Consider the following 16,991-nt stretch of genomic DNA (forward strand, 5'->3'; position numbering starts at 1 on the left):
TTTTGGAGATGTGTTTCCTGCAGTTAAGCAATGCCCACTTTAAGTTTTTGAAGGTGAGAGAGGACTCTAGCGTTTTATTGGTTGATTAAGCCCCTTTACGTCCCAGCTTATAACATTAAGTGGGCACCCATTGCTGCCACTAGTTTAGGGATATAGAGAAAGCAAGAGACTGCACATGCATATATTCTGTAGAGTAAACATCCCAGAGCACCCTGTCCCTGACCAATACCAAAAAGCACAACAGAAGAGAGAAAGTACATTGAAATAGACAGAAAAGGAAAAGAAATGAGATTGTGGTTCTCTAGATTATCAATTTTAGCACAGAGCTTGAGGTTTTCAGAGAACAGCAAGGAGCAGGCCGTTTCAACTCCAGCAAGCCGGTGTCAAAAGGGTTAATGTAATCCTCCACCTCTCACACTTTCTCTGCGAACTCCGACAGTGTGGCTTGAATCGGGGCTATAGCCATTTGGATTTCAGACCTAAGGCTTGCGATCTCATCCCTTATGACCTCCTTTACGATCTGTCTGAAGTCTTCAAGCATGCATAGCTGCAACTGGGACCGGCAAGGCTTCCTTCTTCTGATGGCTTGTTTTGGTGGCATTACAGGATAAAAGTAATTGACAACAGCAGTAGATCAAATAAAATAAAATACTAAAAGTTATAGCTAACTTAAAATAAAATAGTAAACAGACAAAAAAAGATCGATAGCAACAGGATTGATATAGATTATGTTGGAGGTGCCTGTGTTTTACGACTACTCCATTTCTAGCCTCCCTAATGGTCCTCAAAGTTTTGATCATTTTAACCCTTTGCGGTCCTATTCGGACCTGGTCCGACATTGCAATTTTCCCTTTCCGGTCCAATGTCGGACCCTGTCTGACATCATCAAAAAGACGTAAAAAACAGGTCTCTAGTCGTTTTTTCTCCAGAAAAAGCTGAGAAAACCATTCAATGGTCGAGTGAGACCAATAGGAATCGAGGGAAGCCGGAAAAAAGGGGCAGATCTGAACAATACACGTAGCCCTGGCAACACAGAGGTAACACGGACATAAACAAACAAGATAGCTGCTTCTGCATCCAGCGTTCAAAGAATATCACAGACATTTGCAGAGCTTTTTGAGATGTTATAGTAATAAAATAATGACTCGGATCGCATTATTGAGGAGTTTAGTGATAAAACGAGTAATCAGGAGATGATTTATCGGTATGCACTACTATGAAGAGGTATGTGTAAAATAAAGTGAACAAGGGGTGGGGCGGGGCTGGAGATGCAGTCCTGTTGATATGCAGTGCCTTTTAAACCTGTTTTACTGTGAAAAAATAACTTTAAACAGCGCATCTAAAATAAACTGCCTGTGTGTGAAAATAGATTGTTTTACAGTGTATGACTTCCCTGCTAAAGTACATACTGTCTAATGGCATCCTTTTTGGAGCTGAATGTAGAATATTGCTGTGGCTGTACACCCCACCCCTGTGTGTATTTTGCGTTTGTATTGTCTATTGTTGTTTTATGATTTAAAAGTTTATTTGTGCACTGGTGTTTTAGGTCAGCAGGGAAGGGTCAATTGCCTTACCTGCCAAATCACTTCACATGCAAAATGTGCCTGTGCCCGACTGAATGATTTACAAGCAACTGAGCTCAGGCACAGCTGCATAAGAGGCAGGAACCTCTCAGTCTGGGTTGGGTGTTTAAGGAGAAAGAATGGGAGAGAGACGTGAGTGAAAAAGAGATATAAATAACTACAATTGCTACACGTGCTGGATTTTGACCAGCATGGTACTTGTTTGTTTATTGTCTGTTTTGTTTTGGCCAACGTGCCTTTTGTTTTGTCTGTGTTCTTTTGTTTTGTACAAACCTTTTATTTAAATAAACACACGCATCAGCGCTTCATACCCATAGTACTGTCAATTTCCTGGTCTGACATCACCACCAAGCCATCTGTGACAATTGCTTTAGGCTTCTATAGCACTTTCATGTCACATTATTTTCAGTCAGAACAGCTCTGCAGATTGAAAACCCTTGGAAGCTTGCAGTTTAGATAGACAAACTGAGAGACTGGCAGGGAGGCAGGTCGACTGCCAAACCCCAGAAGGAAACTCAAAGGCACAGCATAGACTGCACAGTGTGGTAGGTTTAAAATGGCTAGTTATTGATAACTACTTACTAGTGAAAGTTCACAAGCATGTGGGAGTAACCCTTTCTGATGTGACATTAGTTGACAGTTGTTAGGATTGAGAAAGATCCTGAGTTGTTTATGTCTTTACTAACAAATCACCTCACTTATGATGATACATTTAATCCATTATTTTTGTTTTACAGATTAAACATGTCCATTGCTATGGGGAGGTCTGAGTTCAAAGGCTGGCAAAGCCTTAGTTCTGACATCACTGTTACAAGCTGGCCATTCAAATATGAAATATCAGTTGTACTTTCAGTAGTTCTTACCTGTGGCAAACACCACTTCCTTGGAGACCAACCTCAGCTCCATGATTGAGAACTGAGGCAGCTCCAGACGGTCCACCCCAGTCACAGCGTTGTTCCCCCCTTGCCAGAAGAACACAATGTCGTCTGTGGTGTAGCCGTCTGCAAGGGAACAAATGAAAACAATAGCTTTAGCCAAACTCACACTCACATCAAGCAATGCAGTGTACAATCACAATGCTACCAGCTTTATTTATTTGTACTAACACGATGGGCCAGTCCTATAAACAAATGCAAACATGGTCAGTTTTGCACCACATACATTTCAATAAGTGTTTGAATATTTGCCCCGTCACTAAGGGTTATAAATCTCCAATTACAGCAATTACTGCAGATCTTACTTCACACACGTTGAACTGTAATATATTTATAATTACTTATGTGTACCACAGGTGGATTTATTGTTACTTTCCATTCTATATTTGTTCAATGCAAACAAAAAAAGAAGTAAAATACTAAAGTATTTAACATATTGTAACATCAAAGATGTGCATCAAACTGACAGCAGAAGGACTGCTCAACGAAAACCATGCCCTGCTGAGAAGTGCAGAACGCACAGCAGTCTGACCCGGGGCAAGCAAAACACATTTGTGTTTAAATAAAACTGCCTGTTAGATCTGCAGACTTTACTCTAGGCTCATTAACCAATCAGAAAAACACGGGCTATAATAAACAAGCATCTCTGTGAATCAGTCTCTTACTAGACATCATTATCAGAGATCCATCGACCCCACTGCATTGCTGCTCCTTTATCCCACAGCACCCCTGTCCAGCTGAGGCAGTGCTGATTCATCACAGGGCATCTTGTAATGGATGACTGGCTGATTCAATCTCAGCCGTGCGTTTGCTAGTTCTATGCTGTACTCGGCTCATTATGTTTTCAGCAATTGTGTGTTCCCTCAAACACTGAACTATTCTTTCGTATAGTTTTTTTTCATTCAAAGGAAAGACAAAACATGGTGCAGGGACATTGTGACGAAGTGCCCGCCCCTGTGTGTATTTTCTGTGTTATATGTTGTATGTTGCGTGTGTTAATGTTGGTGTATAGTCATTGGTACACGGGATATAAACGGGTCTGTGTTTCACGTGTGATTTAAATTGTATATTTGTATTTAGGCACGGGATTGCACATCACTGCACGTGCATTTAAAGTATAGTATGTGAGCACGGGGATGCACAGAATTAATTCACGTGCTGGGATTCAAGTGAATAATTAATTAGTAATTGAATCCCAGCACAACAGAATATATAGATGCACATTTCTTTCACTCTGGGTTGGGTGTTCGAGAGTGGAGAACGGGAGAGAGAGGAGTAAAAGAAAAACAACGTAAATAATAAGTGTTTATAGACTCACCGTGTTTGCTTGTGTGTCTGTCCGTGCACCGTTTGTAGTGTTAGTCCGTTTTTGTTCGTCTATTTATTTTGGCCTCAAGTGCCGTGTCCTGTTTTGTGTTTGTGTTTGTTTGTTCAACCTTTTTATTTTCTGTTCTGTTTATTAAATGCTGAGCGAAACCATTCGCTCAGCTCCACCAAACCACACTTCTCTGTCGTTTTATTTCCTGCTTCTGGTCTGACGCCACCCACTCCGGTCGTCTTTGTGACACGTGGTGTCAGCAGCGGGATAACAGCGCCTCCAAGCGTCAGACCAGAGCAGGAACCGCATTTTTTGGGGAAAAAAAAAAATTGGATTACAAAAATATATATATATATAAATAAATAAAATGGGATGGAAGGAGGATAAAGAGGTGAAGGACAGGGAGGAGAGTGCCGCCTAAGGGACAGACATCCACAGCGATTTAACAAGCCATCGCCGGGGTGCCTCCTCTGCGACCAGGATCATCTGTTCGCCAACTGTCCCTTCCGCTGCCCCTACCAAGAGGGAGAGGAGGAACTGGCCCAGGAGAGGAAGGGGAGGAGGAGGCAGAGAAGGGGAACGAAGAAGAGGGAGCCTGAGCATCCACAGCCCAAGCGAGAGGAGCCTGAGTGTCCACAGCCCAAGCTGGAGGAGTCCGAGCGTCCTATGCCTGAGTGGGAGGAGCCCGAGCGTCCTACGCCTGAGTGGGAGGAGCCCAAACGTCCTACACCTGAGTGGGAGGAGCCCGAACGTCCTACGCCTGAGTGAGAGGAGCCCGAACGTCCTACGCTTGAGTGGGGGGAGCCCGAACGTCCACAGCCCAAGAGGGGGGAGTCGGTGCGTCCACAGCCCAAAAGGGAGGAGTCGGTGCGTCCACAGCCCAAAAGGGAGGAGTCGGTGCGTCCACAGCCCAAAGAGAGGGAAGTCGGGGCTTCCATAGCCCTAGGACCCAAGCTGCCAGCAGATGGAGAATGCCTGCTGGTCCCACCTCCACCAGCAGAGGAAGAATGCCTGCTATCCCCATGTCCACCAGCAGAGGGAGAATGCCTGCTGTCCCCATCTCCACCAGCAGAGGGAAAATGCCTGCTGTCCCCATCTCCACCAGCAGAGGGAAAATGCCTGCTGTCCCCATCTCCACCAGCAGAGGAAGAATGCCTGCTGGTTTCCCCTTCCGAGGCAGAGCCGCACCAGTCCCCTGCAAGAGAGGCAGAGCCGCACCAGTCCCCTGCAAGAGAGGCAGAGCAGCACCAGTCCCCTGCAAAAGGGGGAGACTACACGCTGCTCCCACCTCTGTCGCCAGGAGACTACACGCTGCTCCCACCTTCGTCGCCAGGAGACTACACGCTGCTCTCACCTTCAACGGCAGGAGCAGAGCAGCAGGAGCTGCCTCTACCTCCACCACCTTCACCGGCAGGAGCAGAGCAGCAGGAGCTGCCTCTCCCTCCGCCACCTCCACCGCCAGGAGCAGAGCAGCAGGAGCTGCCTCTGCCTCCATCACCATCAGGGGAAGAGGAGCAGGGGCTGCCTCTCCCTTCACCAGAAGGACCAGGACGTGAAGCTGGCGGTCCTCAGCAGCCCTTGCATAGGCTGCTGAGGGAAGCATGGGGAAGCACCGCCCGGCCGCAGTGGCCGCGGAGAAGGCCAAAACCCGCACCCCAGCTTGTCCTGACTCCCTGCCTCGCTTCGCCCAAGGATGTCTGCCACGCTTCGCCCAAGGATGCCTGTCTGGCATCGCCTGGGGCTGCCTGTCGCGCCGCGTCGCCTGGGGTTGCCTGTCGCTCCGCATCGCCTGGAGCTGCCTGTTGCTCCGCATCGCAGCAGGAAGGACTGTGGCTGGAACCCCACCAAGGGGAGCTGTCGGCCACGAAGAAGGTGGGGGAGGTCAGGAGACCTGCTCCCACTGCAGCAGTTTCGCTGCCGGAGATCGTGGGGGAGGTCAGGAGACCTGCTCCCACTGCAGCAGTTTTGCTGCTGGAGATCGTGGGGGAGGTCAGGAGACCTGCTCCCACTGCAGCAGTTTCACTGCCGGAGATCGTGGGGGAGGTCCGGAGACCTGCTCCCACTGCAGCTTCTTCGCTGCCGGAAGTACTGTGGTCGGAGCCCCACCAAGGGGAGCTACCAGCTACGAAGAAAGGGGGAGAGGTCAGGAGACCAGCATCCCCCGCAGCAATTTCGCTACAGGAGTGGACCAGCATGCTGTCAGCCGTGCCACTACCGGCAGGGGTGCTGACAGCATTTCCAGCCATGGGCCCACTGAAGCCTCCCTTCCCAGCCCGAGACTTTGTTCTGGACTGCTGGGTTTTTAAGGGGGGAGGTGGCCATTGAGGCCATGTGTGCTTTGCACAGGGGGGGGTATATGTGACGAAGTGCCCGCCCCTGTGTGTATTTTCTGTGTTATATGTTGTATGTTGCGTGTGTTAATGTTGGTGTATAGTCATTGGTACACGGAATATAAATGGGTCTGTGTTTCACGTATGATTTAAATTGTATATTTGTATTTAGGCATGGGATTGCACATCACTGCACGTGCATTTAAAGTATAGTATGTGAGCACGGGGTTGCACAGAATTAATTCACGTGCTGGGATTCAAGTGAATAATTAATTAGTAATTGAATCCCAGCACAATAGTATATATAGATGCACATTTCTTTCACTCTGGGTTGGGTGTTCGAGAGTGGAGAACAGGAGAGAGAGGAGTAAAAGAAAAACAACGTAAATAATAAGTGTTTATAGACTCACCGTGTTTGTTTGTGTGTCTGTCCGTGCACCGTTTGTAGTGTTAGTCCGTTTTTGTTCGTCTATTTATTTTGGCCTCAAGTGCCGTGTCCTGTTTTGTGTTTGTGTTTGTTTGTTCAACCTTTTTATTTTCTGTTCTGTTTAATAAATGCTGAGCGAAACCATTCGCTCAGCTCCACCAAACCACACCTCTCTGTCGTTTTATTTCCTGCTTCTGGTCTGACGCCACCCACTCCGGTCGTCTTTGTGACAGACATACATTAAATTCATTTGCAAGTACGGTAATAACCATCACAGCCAGACCTTCAGTGACTCGACACAATTGCCTGTGAGGAATTCCTGGGGAGGTAAGCTGCCGTCCTTTACACAGCATAGAGCAGTGCGTGAGGATCGAACCCTGGTTTCCACAGTGTTATATTAATGAACTCAGTGAAGTAGCAGAAAGTTGCTTGCACTAAACCCAGACATACAGTACATATGAATGCCTGGACCAGGAAACTGCTCACAGCTGCTGCCAGCCAGCTCAGAGTTAGTGTTATGAAGGCCCACACGGAATGCGGGGCACAGGAGACACTTCACAAACCCCCCTTTGGGACACACCACGCTAGAGAAATCCATCATCCCCTTCCTTGCTGTAAGCACTATTTCCTATTTCTTTTTACAGAAGTTCTCTGTTCACCTTGCCTAATCTCTTTAGCTAATATTTCTTCTTGTCAGCCTTCGGGGACGGCTTGCTGTGCGGTTTCTATTGTACTGTCATGAAAATATGAATCGTTTTCCCCAAGCCAGCTGGCTGACTGCACTTACTGGAGGCATTGTGATACACCTGGAAACTCCAGCTACAGCATATTAAAGCCCATTGAAACATCTTGACACACGTAACCAACAACCCCAACTGGAATTCTTTGCAAATATTAGCCTGTATAACAGAGAGAAGGAATCTGAGCTGCAGGTCTCCCTCCCAAACAGAAGGGGTGCTGTGTTGTAAGGTGGGTGGTATGCTTTCCCATAGACGGGGCGACTTGATGGTAGGTGGGAACCGGAAATCGGACATTTTGGAGAAAGAGCAAAGCGTAGCTTTGTGATCAGCTGCAGATCATGCAGGGATTGGAGAGACCAGAGATTGGATACACCAGGGATTGGATGCACCAGGGACTGGAGAGACCAGGGATTGGAGAGACCAGGCATTGGAGAGACCAGGGATTGGAGAGACCACGGATTGGATACACCAATGATTGAAGAGACCAGGGATTGGATACACCAAGGATTGGATAGACCAAGGATTGAAGAAACCAGGGATTGGATACACCAGGGATTGGATACACAGACGATTGAAGAGACCAGGGATTGGATACACCAGGGATCGGATACACCAAGGGCTGGATAGACCAGGGATTGAAGAGACCACGGATTGGATACACCAGGGACCAGGGATTGGATACACCAGGGATTGGATACACCAGGGATTGTAGAGACCAGGGATTGGATACACCAGGGATTGGATACACCAGGGCACTGAGCTGATCACAAGGAGAATTCTGGCAGTACAAAGGGGATGCAGCTACGTGAGTATGGTCCCCTTACGCTAAATGAGTAACAAACCAGAGTGCTGTTTGTTTTGCCATGTTTTTGCAGATGAGAGGAGCCAAGGAGCTGCAGCCAGAGAGCCAGCACAGGGACAGGACTTTGCCGTGCACCGACCGCACTGCACTGCACTGCAGCACAGCGAGCACCACAGGGACAGCACTTTGCCATGCACTGACCGCACTGCACTGCACTGCAGCACAGCGAGCACCACAGGGACAGCACTTTGCCGTGCACCGACCGCACTGCACTGCACTGCACAGCACAGCGAGCACCACAGGGACAGCACTTTGCCATGCACCGACCGCACTGCACTGCACTGCACAGCACAGCGAGCACCACAGGGACAGCACTTTGCCATGCACCGACCGCACTGCACAGCACAGCGAGCACCACAGGGAAAGCACTTTGCCATGCACCGACCGCACTGCACTGCACTGCACAGCACAGCGAGCACCACAGGGACAGCACTTTGCCATGCACCAACCGCACTGCACTGCACCGCACAGGGAGCACCAGAGGGACAAGACTTTGCATGCACCAACCGCACTGCACTGCACTGCACAGCACAGCGAGCACCACAGGGACAGCACTTTGCCATGCACCGACCGCACTGCACAGCACAGCGAGCACCACAGGGACAGCACTTTGCCATGCACCGACCGCACTGCACTGCACTGCACAGCACAGCGAGCACCACAGGGACAGCACTTTGCCATGCACTGACTACAGTGCACTGCACTGCACAGCACAGCGAGCACCACAGGGACAGCACTTTGCCATGCACCAACCGCACTGCACTGCACCGCACAGGGAGCACCAGAGGGACAAGACTTTGCCGTGCACCAACCGCACTGCACTGCACTGCACAGCACAGCGAGCACCACAGGGACAGCACTTTGCCATGCACTGACTGCACTGCACTGCACAGCACAGCACAGCGAGCACCACAGGGACAGCACTTTGCCATGCACCGACCGCACTGCACTGCACTGCACAGCACAGCGAGCACCACAGGGACAGCACTTTGCCATGCACCGACCGCACTGCACTGCACTGCACAGCACAGCGAGCACCACAGGGACAGCACTTTGCCATGCACCGACCGCACTGCACAGCACAGCGAGCACCACAGGGACAGCACTTTGCCATGCACCGACCGCACAGCACAGCGAGCACCACAGGGACAGCACTTTGCCATGCACCGACCGCACTGCACAGCACAGCGAGCACCACAGGGACAGCACTTTGCCGTGCACCAACCGCACTGCACTGCACCGCACAGCACCGCACAGGGAGCACCAGAGGGACAAGACTTTGCCGTGCACCAACCGCACTGCACTGCACTGCACAGGGAGCACCACAGGGACAGCACCTTGCCGTGCACCAACGTGGATTATTGTACTTGTCTGTTATTATTATTTTGGGACTGCAATCCTGCCGCATACCCCCCCCCCCCCCCCCCCCCACTGCTGGTAGAGGGGCAGATTTAGTATTTAAATGCAGACTCTTATGAGAATTGAACTGTTGTCTGGAAATCATATTTTCACCCACGCCACTACCTCCTGGCAAACCAGCAGTGGTTTCGAAAGCACTTACACACCATTTAAAGCAGTGCTACCCAAAGCTTTGAAAACCATTTTCTTACTCTTCTTGAGCACCAGCTGCATCATGACTGGTCCCTTTTTCATCATGATGCATGTCTGTTTGTTCTTTGCAGGTTCTGTTTCTATGCTTTCTATGCTTGGGATGTGCACAAGTTTAAACGTCTGCTTCCTGATTCCCCTTACTATACTGTTGGTCAGGTCTCATTTACATGCTATGGGCTGCCTATCCCACATTCAATAAAAACATGACTTTTTGTTGGTATGCTTGCAGTTTTCCCATACTTATCCCATCCTTACACTAGGTATTTATCACGGTTCACCATGGTTTCCCATGCTTTTTAATATGCTTTGCCTGACCTCTCCAGGCTTTTCAATGCTTAGCTATGCTTTGTATTAGACATTGCTGTGCTTTTACAATGGTACTCTTTTCTAAAGGTAGACCTGCATGTTGGGATAGGATGAAAAGAATACACAATGCTCCATCCCCAGGTACCCCAGATGTCTGTCTACCTACAGCTCTCTATTTCAAGGGTGCAGTTCTGCTGATCCAGGGGGTATCTCCGCAGATCCATCATGCAGGCAGCTGTTGTAGTTATTCTGAAAGACAAGGAACAGAAAGAACTATAGTTACCGTGGTAACCTTTGGAGATTGCAGCTTAGCTTTGACAACAACACTTGGATTTTCTTTTTTTTTTTCTCTTCCCAGCAGCCTTGTCTTTTGCTAAAGGAATTGTAATCGCTGGCTCATCTTAGTGAACATAACCGCTGCCATGGGGCCATGTTAAATGTGCAGGATTATCTGGACTCTGTGCAAGCTCGGGGTCTGCACTGAAATCATATTTATTTACAGCATGAGAGACACACCTAGTACATTGGGTCACATCAATTTGTGACTTTTTCATTAAGTAATTCAATATGTTAATGTAACATTATTCAGCAGGTTTCATTCGATGAAGCAAAATTAGTTGATTATATATGGTGATCCAGAACTTTTGGCCATAGCTGTACAATAATAATAATAATAATAATAATAATAATAATAATAATAATAATAATAATAATAATAATAATAATAATAATAATAATAAGCAATCCTGATTATGTACTGGAGACAGAAACGCTAAGTAATCAGCCTATTTAAAACACTACCTCAGGTTCTGCAACACTTAGGGCTCTATTTTAATGATCAACACAGTGGAGGATCTTAATTTATGATGTAAGGGGTTTTGTTTGGGTGAGAGAAGGCTGTCACTTTAAAAAACCCTGAAAAAACTGTGTTTGCTTATATTTAAATAATCTCCTCCACGTTACTAACACCTGTTGGCTACCCATGACTGGGTATAGAGATGTAACTAACAGACAGGCTGCAATAAACACCTAAGTAAATGAAATGCTTCTTACAACTGACAAGCTAGATTTATTCTTCACTGTAATTATAATACACATCACTGAGATATGTAATTAAAAAACAATTGGATGCAACACAAGAAAGGACAGGAATGCATCGGCTATCACATGTCTATAAAATATAATGCTTCATTTGACGCTTTGTCCTTTCAGTTATAACGGGAGCTCTAGCTCAGCTCAGACTTTTTATTGTTGCCAGAAAATATAAATAGAATATGGGTAAGCTATTCCAAGAGGATGAGTCCTCATATAATATTGATCCATCATTCTGTTACTGCAATTCAAGAGCCTGAATGTAGAAAAGGGATGAAGCCAGCACGATCCCAGGAGCTGAACATGTATTTACTCAATGACTATTTTAGAAAACCGTCCTTGATAATATCCTACTAAAACAATAGGCTATGAGCCCCAGAGCTTTAGTCAGTTATTCAATATTTATATTTATTTATGAACAAATGTTGATATCCATTTGTGGCAGTGTGGCTGGAGCCGTGACTTGAATAATTGATTCAATAATGAATTAAGGCTCCAGCCACAGGTGTATAAATAGTGTGATCGCAGGTGCGAGATAGAATGATAAGTGTTAATGTTAGTGTAGGGATGTGTTCGGTGTTATCGTGAAAAAACAGCATCCAAACAGGAAGCAAAGAAACTAAAGGGGGTTGCTGCTGTTCAAAATCAACTCGAACTGTGTAATATTACTACTGAAAATACATGAGTAGTGTGTCTACTACTGAACAGAAACACCGCAGGTTTATCAATTGCTCACATGCTCAGTTCACTGTGTGCAGTTGCGGTCAACTCTTTCATATATGCAGCCTCTTCAATTGAAGCCCCTTTCACATTGGCATACTCTACTCGGGTCGGCTACGCGATTTCACACTGCTTTTGAAGAAGCAGGGTCCACCTGGGTAACAGAAGCAAATACACAACGTGTGCCTCAATGCCCCGGAAGCAGCTTGTTACGGACGCTTCCACCCAAGCTTCTCTGGATTGAATCGTCTGCCCAAATGTTGATTAGAGCAAATGTTTCTTCATCCCTGCTGCAACACAGCTCATCGTGTGTCTCAACAAAAAATATGGCTAAACAGAATAAACAGAAATGTTCCTTGTGGAAGTGAAACCTTCATGCAGGCGTGGCTGTTTGTTATTGCGTCGGCTCACGAGTGTCTGTCAAGCATTTTGTCTCGCTCGACCAGGGTCAAAGCATGTCGACCCGCACCCTGAGGTGGGTCGCTGCTGACCCGGGTAGGAGTGCCAGTGTGAAAGGGGCTTTAGACAGGGCTATGCAGTGAAATCAAAACAAAAAAAGAGTGTGACTGAGAGAGAAAAGGTCAGCATCCTCCATTACACCATTCTGGCCACCTGGTGTCGCCATTTATCCATATGAGTGGCAGCATTGTTTCTTCCACGGAAGTAAACCACTTAAAGGAAAGTGAAACTCCAACCCTTACTGGGCTGGTTTGGAATGACCTGAATAGAGGATAAGTCATGAATATCCATGCTGTACGCTAGCCCTGTCAGGTGCGGGGCACAGCAATAACAATGAGACTGCTATCTGTCCGCCACCACCCTAGGACAGGAATACCAGACGTCATGGCTCTTGCCACAAATATTGATATTTGCTATAAGATATTGGAACAAATAGAACGTAGCTACACCAGCTTGTGTGCTGGTAGATTGGAGCTCGTCCCTTCAGACAGGTGAGCTGGGTAGAAAGAAGTGCAATCTTTCTACCCGGTGTTTTGGAAAGTCTTTTTGATAATCCTCTACTAGAATATCCTCAGTTCAAATGTAAAATATGCTGTATTTTGCTCCTGTAAACAGTCTGGTGTGTATGATACGTAGTAAGGCTTCCTAATAGAATGCATGCATTGCAGTGTCACAGTAGAGAATGTGATACCTGAGACCATACAGGACCGTTCCATCCGGGTGGAGCCGGATCATGCGGTTCTTCACTGTCACTCCGTGGAGGAAGGATTTCTTGTCGTTTAGAAAGTAGGTGTCCGGGAGCCACAGCTGATCAGCCACACGGTTGTCCAGGGTGAGGTTGAGGGACAGTGCCGTGTATGCTAAGCGCTTGTCTCTCCAGCTCTGTTGGAAATACATTGTAATCGTGTAATCCTGGGGGATGAAGAACAAAGAAAGAACGTTGGGAGGGAAGGGGGCAAAGCAAAACCACTTCTAATTACCATCACACAATTCCCCAAAACAGATTTGTTTCTAAGATAAATGGTAGCCAGTATTTAAAACAGACCTTAATGCTGTATTTGAATGAAGTTCAAGTATTAGTGATTGGGGGTGGAGGTGGGGGGGGGAGTGTAATAGTGGATGAGGGTGGAGGTCAAAGCTCACAGTGGTTTGGTTCGATGATGTAATGGCAGGTGGGGGGTAGGTTATTATTATTATTTGTTTATTTAGCAGATGCCTTTATCCAAGGTGACTTACAGAGACTAGGGTGTGTGATCTATGCATCAGCTGCAGAGTCACTTACAATTACGTCTCACCCGAAAGACGGAGCACAAGGTTAAGTGACTTGCTCAGGGTCACACAATGAGTCAGTGGCTGAGGTGGGATTTGAACCGGGGACCTCCTGGTTACAAGCCCTTTTCTTTAATCACTGGACCACACAGCCTCCTATAAGCTTATGAACAGGAGAACTGCAGGGTAATTCTAGCATCTAAGGTACTGCTACTAGATATATTTTGCACTTGAAGAGTTTGAATACATAAACAATGAAACTCTGCACATCATTATTCAGACATTATGATCTGGTTTAAATAGGTGAAACTGCCCTTAAAAATCACAATTCAGAAGATAATTTAACCAAGTCAAGACAACAAGATTTAATAAAATAAAAGAACATTGTGTATCCATTTCACAATATTGATATTTCACGAATCATTTATCAAATGAAAATTGAGTAAACAGTAATTAAGAATAATATATTTCAGTGAAACTGATTATATTAGTTTGAAAAATATCCATTTTATCAGCCTACATTTTGACACAGAATGACTCACTTACCAGTCTGTTTCAGATAATATCCCGACCTGCCATGCTGCCTTTAACCATGTAGTATGTGTGTAATGTGTGGATACTCACCCTGGAGTGCTGCATATTAATGAAGCTGCCCCAGGTGGAGCTGCGAGCACTCCACAGCACTGTAGCTCTACGTGCAGTCCAGGTGATACAGAGCATATAGCCACTGTGAGCTCTTCATGCTGAGCAGCTGCCTGCTCTCTCATCCTGACCCCAATTACAATCACCAAGCTGGGCAGCACTGGACAGCTGTGCTGCGAGGACGATTCTTGCTTCTGTTCTCTAATATTCAGTGTGTACCCAAGCGGTTTGAACATGTTTAGTGCACATCGGCATGGTTTATTTGAATGATCCGAACAGCGGATTTGAACACTGTAGTTCATAAACTCACTCCGACAGGGACCAATTACATTTTACTAAAATATCACATTTCAATGCTGAATGAAGCCGACTGTCTTTGTAGAGATGGGAGAACAGTGTTGAGACGGTAGGGCCGTATTCTCAAAGCTCTTTGGTACCCTAAAGCGTCATTCACCCAGGTTTTTCAGAAAGGAAAAACACACCCAGTAAAGTTAACAAATCATAAATAAACAATTTACCAGTTTATTCTTGGGGCTTATAAGTCTCTTGTAAGTTGTTCCTTATTTGGTTTTGAATCAGTGTTTTGTGCTTTGAGAAAATGTATCTCTTTGAGAATGTAGCGCTCTGTGTTTCTTTGTATAAATAGTATCCATATATGAATAAAATACAGTTTGATAAGCATGTATTGGACTGTCCTTGAGAAGTCTAGAACAGTTGTATGCATATGAACTACAACTATTTCTTTAAATAACTTGATTATGCATAGCTTTTGCAGGAAAACACAGAAGATGCAGAGTTATTTCTGCAGGGGAATATGTTTTTAAAGCTGAAATGAAATGACTGATTAGTTTGAGGAGGGTGTTATTAGAAGATACTGACTCAACTCTAACCTCGTTCTTTGTCTGGCGCTTACTGTCACGTCTTTACTATCGCTAATGCTATCTGACTTAAACAAGGCATGTCTGACACAACACAGCTGGCACAAAGCACAATTGTCTAGCAGCAGTGGTTATAAAAAATGAAACTAGCTAATTAATTGTTCTATGCACATTCACAAACGCAGATGTTGCTGAAAAACATCCTGCTTTTTTTTTTCTTTATCGCTGTGTAAATATAACTCTCGTTGCCACTGACTGCACTATCCCTGCTGTGTGGATGGAGAGGAACCACAGTATCACTCCTCACCATGATTGTGGACAGGTCGTGATGTACAACAATGTCTCCAAAACTCCTTCGGCTGGCAATGAAAATTAGTTCAGCACGGTTTGGCAATGGTGCCATATACCAAGCATGGTCCGGTAACGGCTTACCATGGTATATAAAGATGCCTATAGGTTTAAAGGGGTGCTACCAAAAATATAATCAATGTATGACCTTTTAATAGCCCTAGCAACATTATCACTGGTCTCCTATTTACATATGCAACAATTACAACTTCAAGTAAAGTATTGATCAAAAGCAAACACTGACATTTTGTACACATATTAGTACAATATTTGGGTGAAACTTGCTGAACCCAACCATTGACATTTAAAGATAAAGGAAGCAAGTTTACAGATTTCAGGAGCCCCATACCCTGTGTCTGCTGCACTCACCATGTTAACTTCCGATATCGCATCGATGCTGGCGATGTTAATGCTCATTCCCACAGTAACAGGAGCACCTAAAGGAAATAAAAAAACAGTGTCTTTATAAATGACTGGGATTGTTTTAGACATTGCGATACTATACCCATGACATTGACTTTCTGAATTGAGCTGTCACAAAGATTATTGCTGTCTGCTGGCTCTCTGAAAGCTGCACAGAAGAGCCCCTGTATGCTACTATACCTACACTGCTGTACAGTATCTACATACACTTCCCATGCTAAACCCTAACCCTAACCCTAACCCTGTATACTACTGTACCTACACTGCCGTACAGTATCTACATACACTTCCCATGCTAAACCCTAACCCTAACCCTGTATACTACTGTACCAACACTGCTGTACAGTATCCACATACACTTCCCATGCTAAATGACCTGAATATAAAAACACTCATCAGTAACTACCCCTTTAAGACAATCCCTTGTTACACCTTTACTATAGAGCCAAGCAATGTGTAAACTGTGGTATCATTGTTTGCATGAATGGGATGACTGGTAGGTTTAACTGAGTGTCTGTGGTTCTGTATACCAGGCATGGTCTGGCAATGGGTAACCACAGGAAATCATGTCTCCCCATGCTGTTAGATCCTATCATATCAACCTGATACATATATCTGGGTATGGAGTCACAGAATCACTTAAAGGTCCACAGATAACGTTATACTATAGCTGGAGTAACAGAGCCATTCACAGTGATTACATAGTACTCACATACAACATGCAAGTTATAGAATAGGAAAAAAAAACATTAACAGGATCCACAATCAGATAGAATTGCATACCTACAGTAAATATATTTTCTTAGGGAGTGCTATCCAAATTTTACCTCTGGAATCACTACCACCAGTGAGTCTAATTTCTATAATCAGCACACCACATTCAGAATTCAAAATCGGTGTCCTTGTTTGCCTTGAACCTCTCCATTGCTTTTATAGTGGCCACTCACAACCAGGTGAAAGACAAACAGAAAGAAACAGGCAATCAGAATGCGCTTCCTGAAATCCTGCCGTAGGTGCATTGGCACTGAAATGCCCAGTTTCCATTGTA

General features: G+C 45.7%; 1 protein-coding gene across 3 annotated transcripts in view; it reads right to left on the minus strand.

Moving 5' to 3' along the window:
• Nucleotides 1-16,991, minus strand: part of LOC117430263 (gamma-aminobutyric acid receptor subunit beta-4) — a 75,146-nt gene that overhangs the window by 12,082 nt on the left and 46,073 nt on the right. For all 3 annotated transcript variants that reach the window (XM_059001202.1, XM_059001199.1, XM_059001200.1), the window contains 4 exons: nucleotides 15,890-15,957; nucleotides 13,075-13,295; nucleotides 10,279-10,361; nucleotides 2,447-2,584 (listed from right to left, as the gene is read on the minus strand). In XM_059001202.1, the coding sequence (XP_058857185.1) occupies nucleotides 2,447-2,584; nucleotides 10,279-10,361; nucleotides 13,075-13,295; nucleotides 15,890-15,957 (510 nt within the window). The remainder of the gene's footprint in view (nucleotides 1-2,446; nucleotides 2,585-10,278; nucleotides 10,362-13,074; nucleotides 13,296-15,889; nucleotides 15,958-16,991) is intronic.

This window comes from Acipenser ruthenus, chromosome 26, assembly GCF_902713425.1.
Source record: "Acipenser ruthenus chromosome 26, fAciRut3.2 maternal haplotype, whole genome shotgun sequence".
Taxonomy (NCBI): Eukaryota; Metazoa; Chordata; class Actinopteri; order Acipenseriformes; family Acipenseridae; genus Acipenser; species Acipenser ruthenus.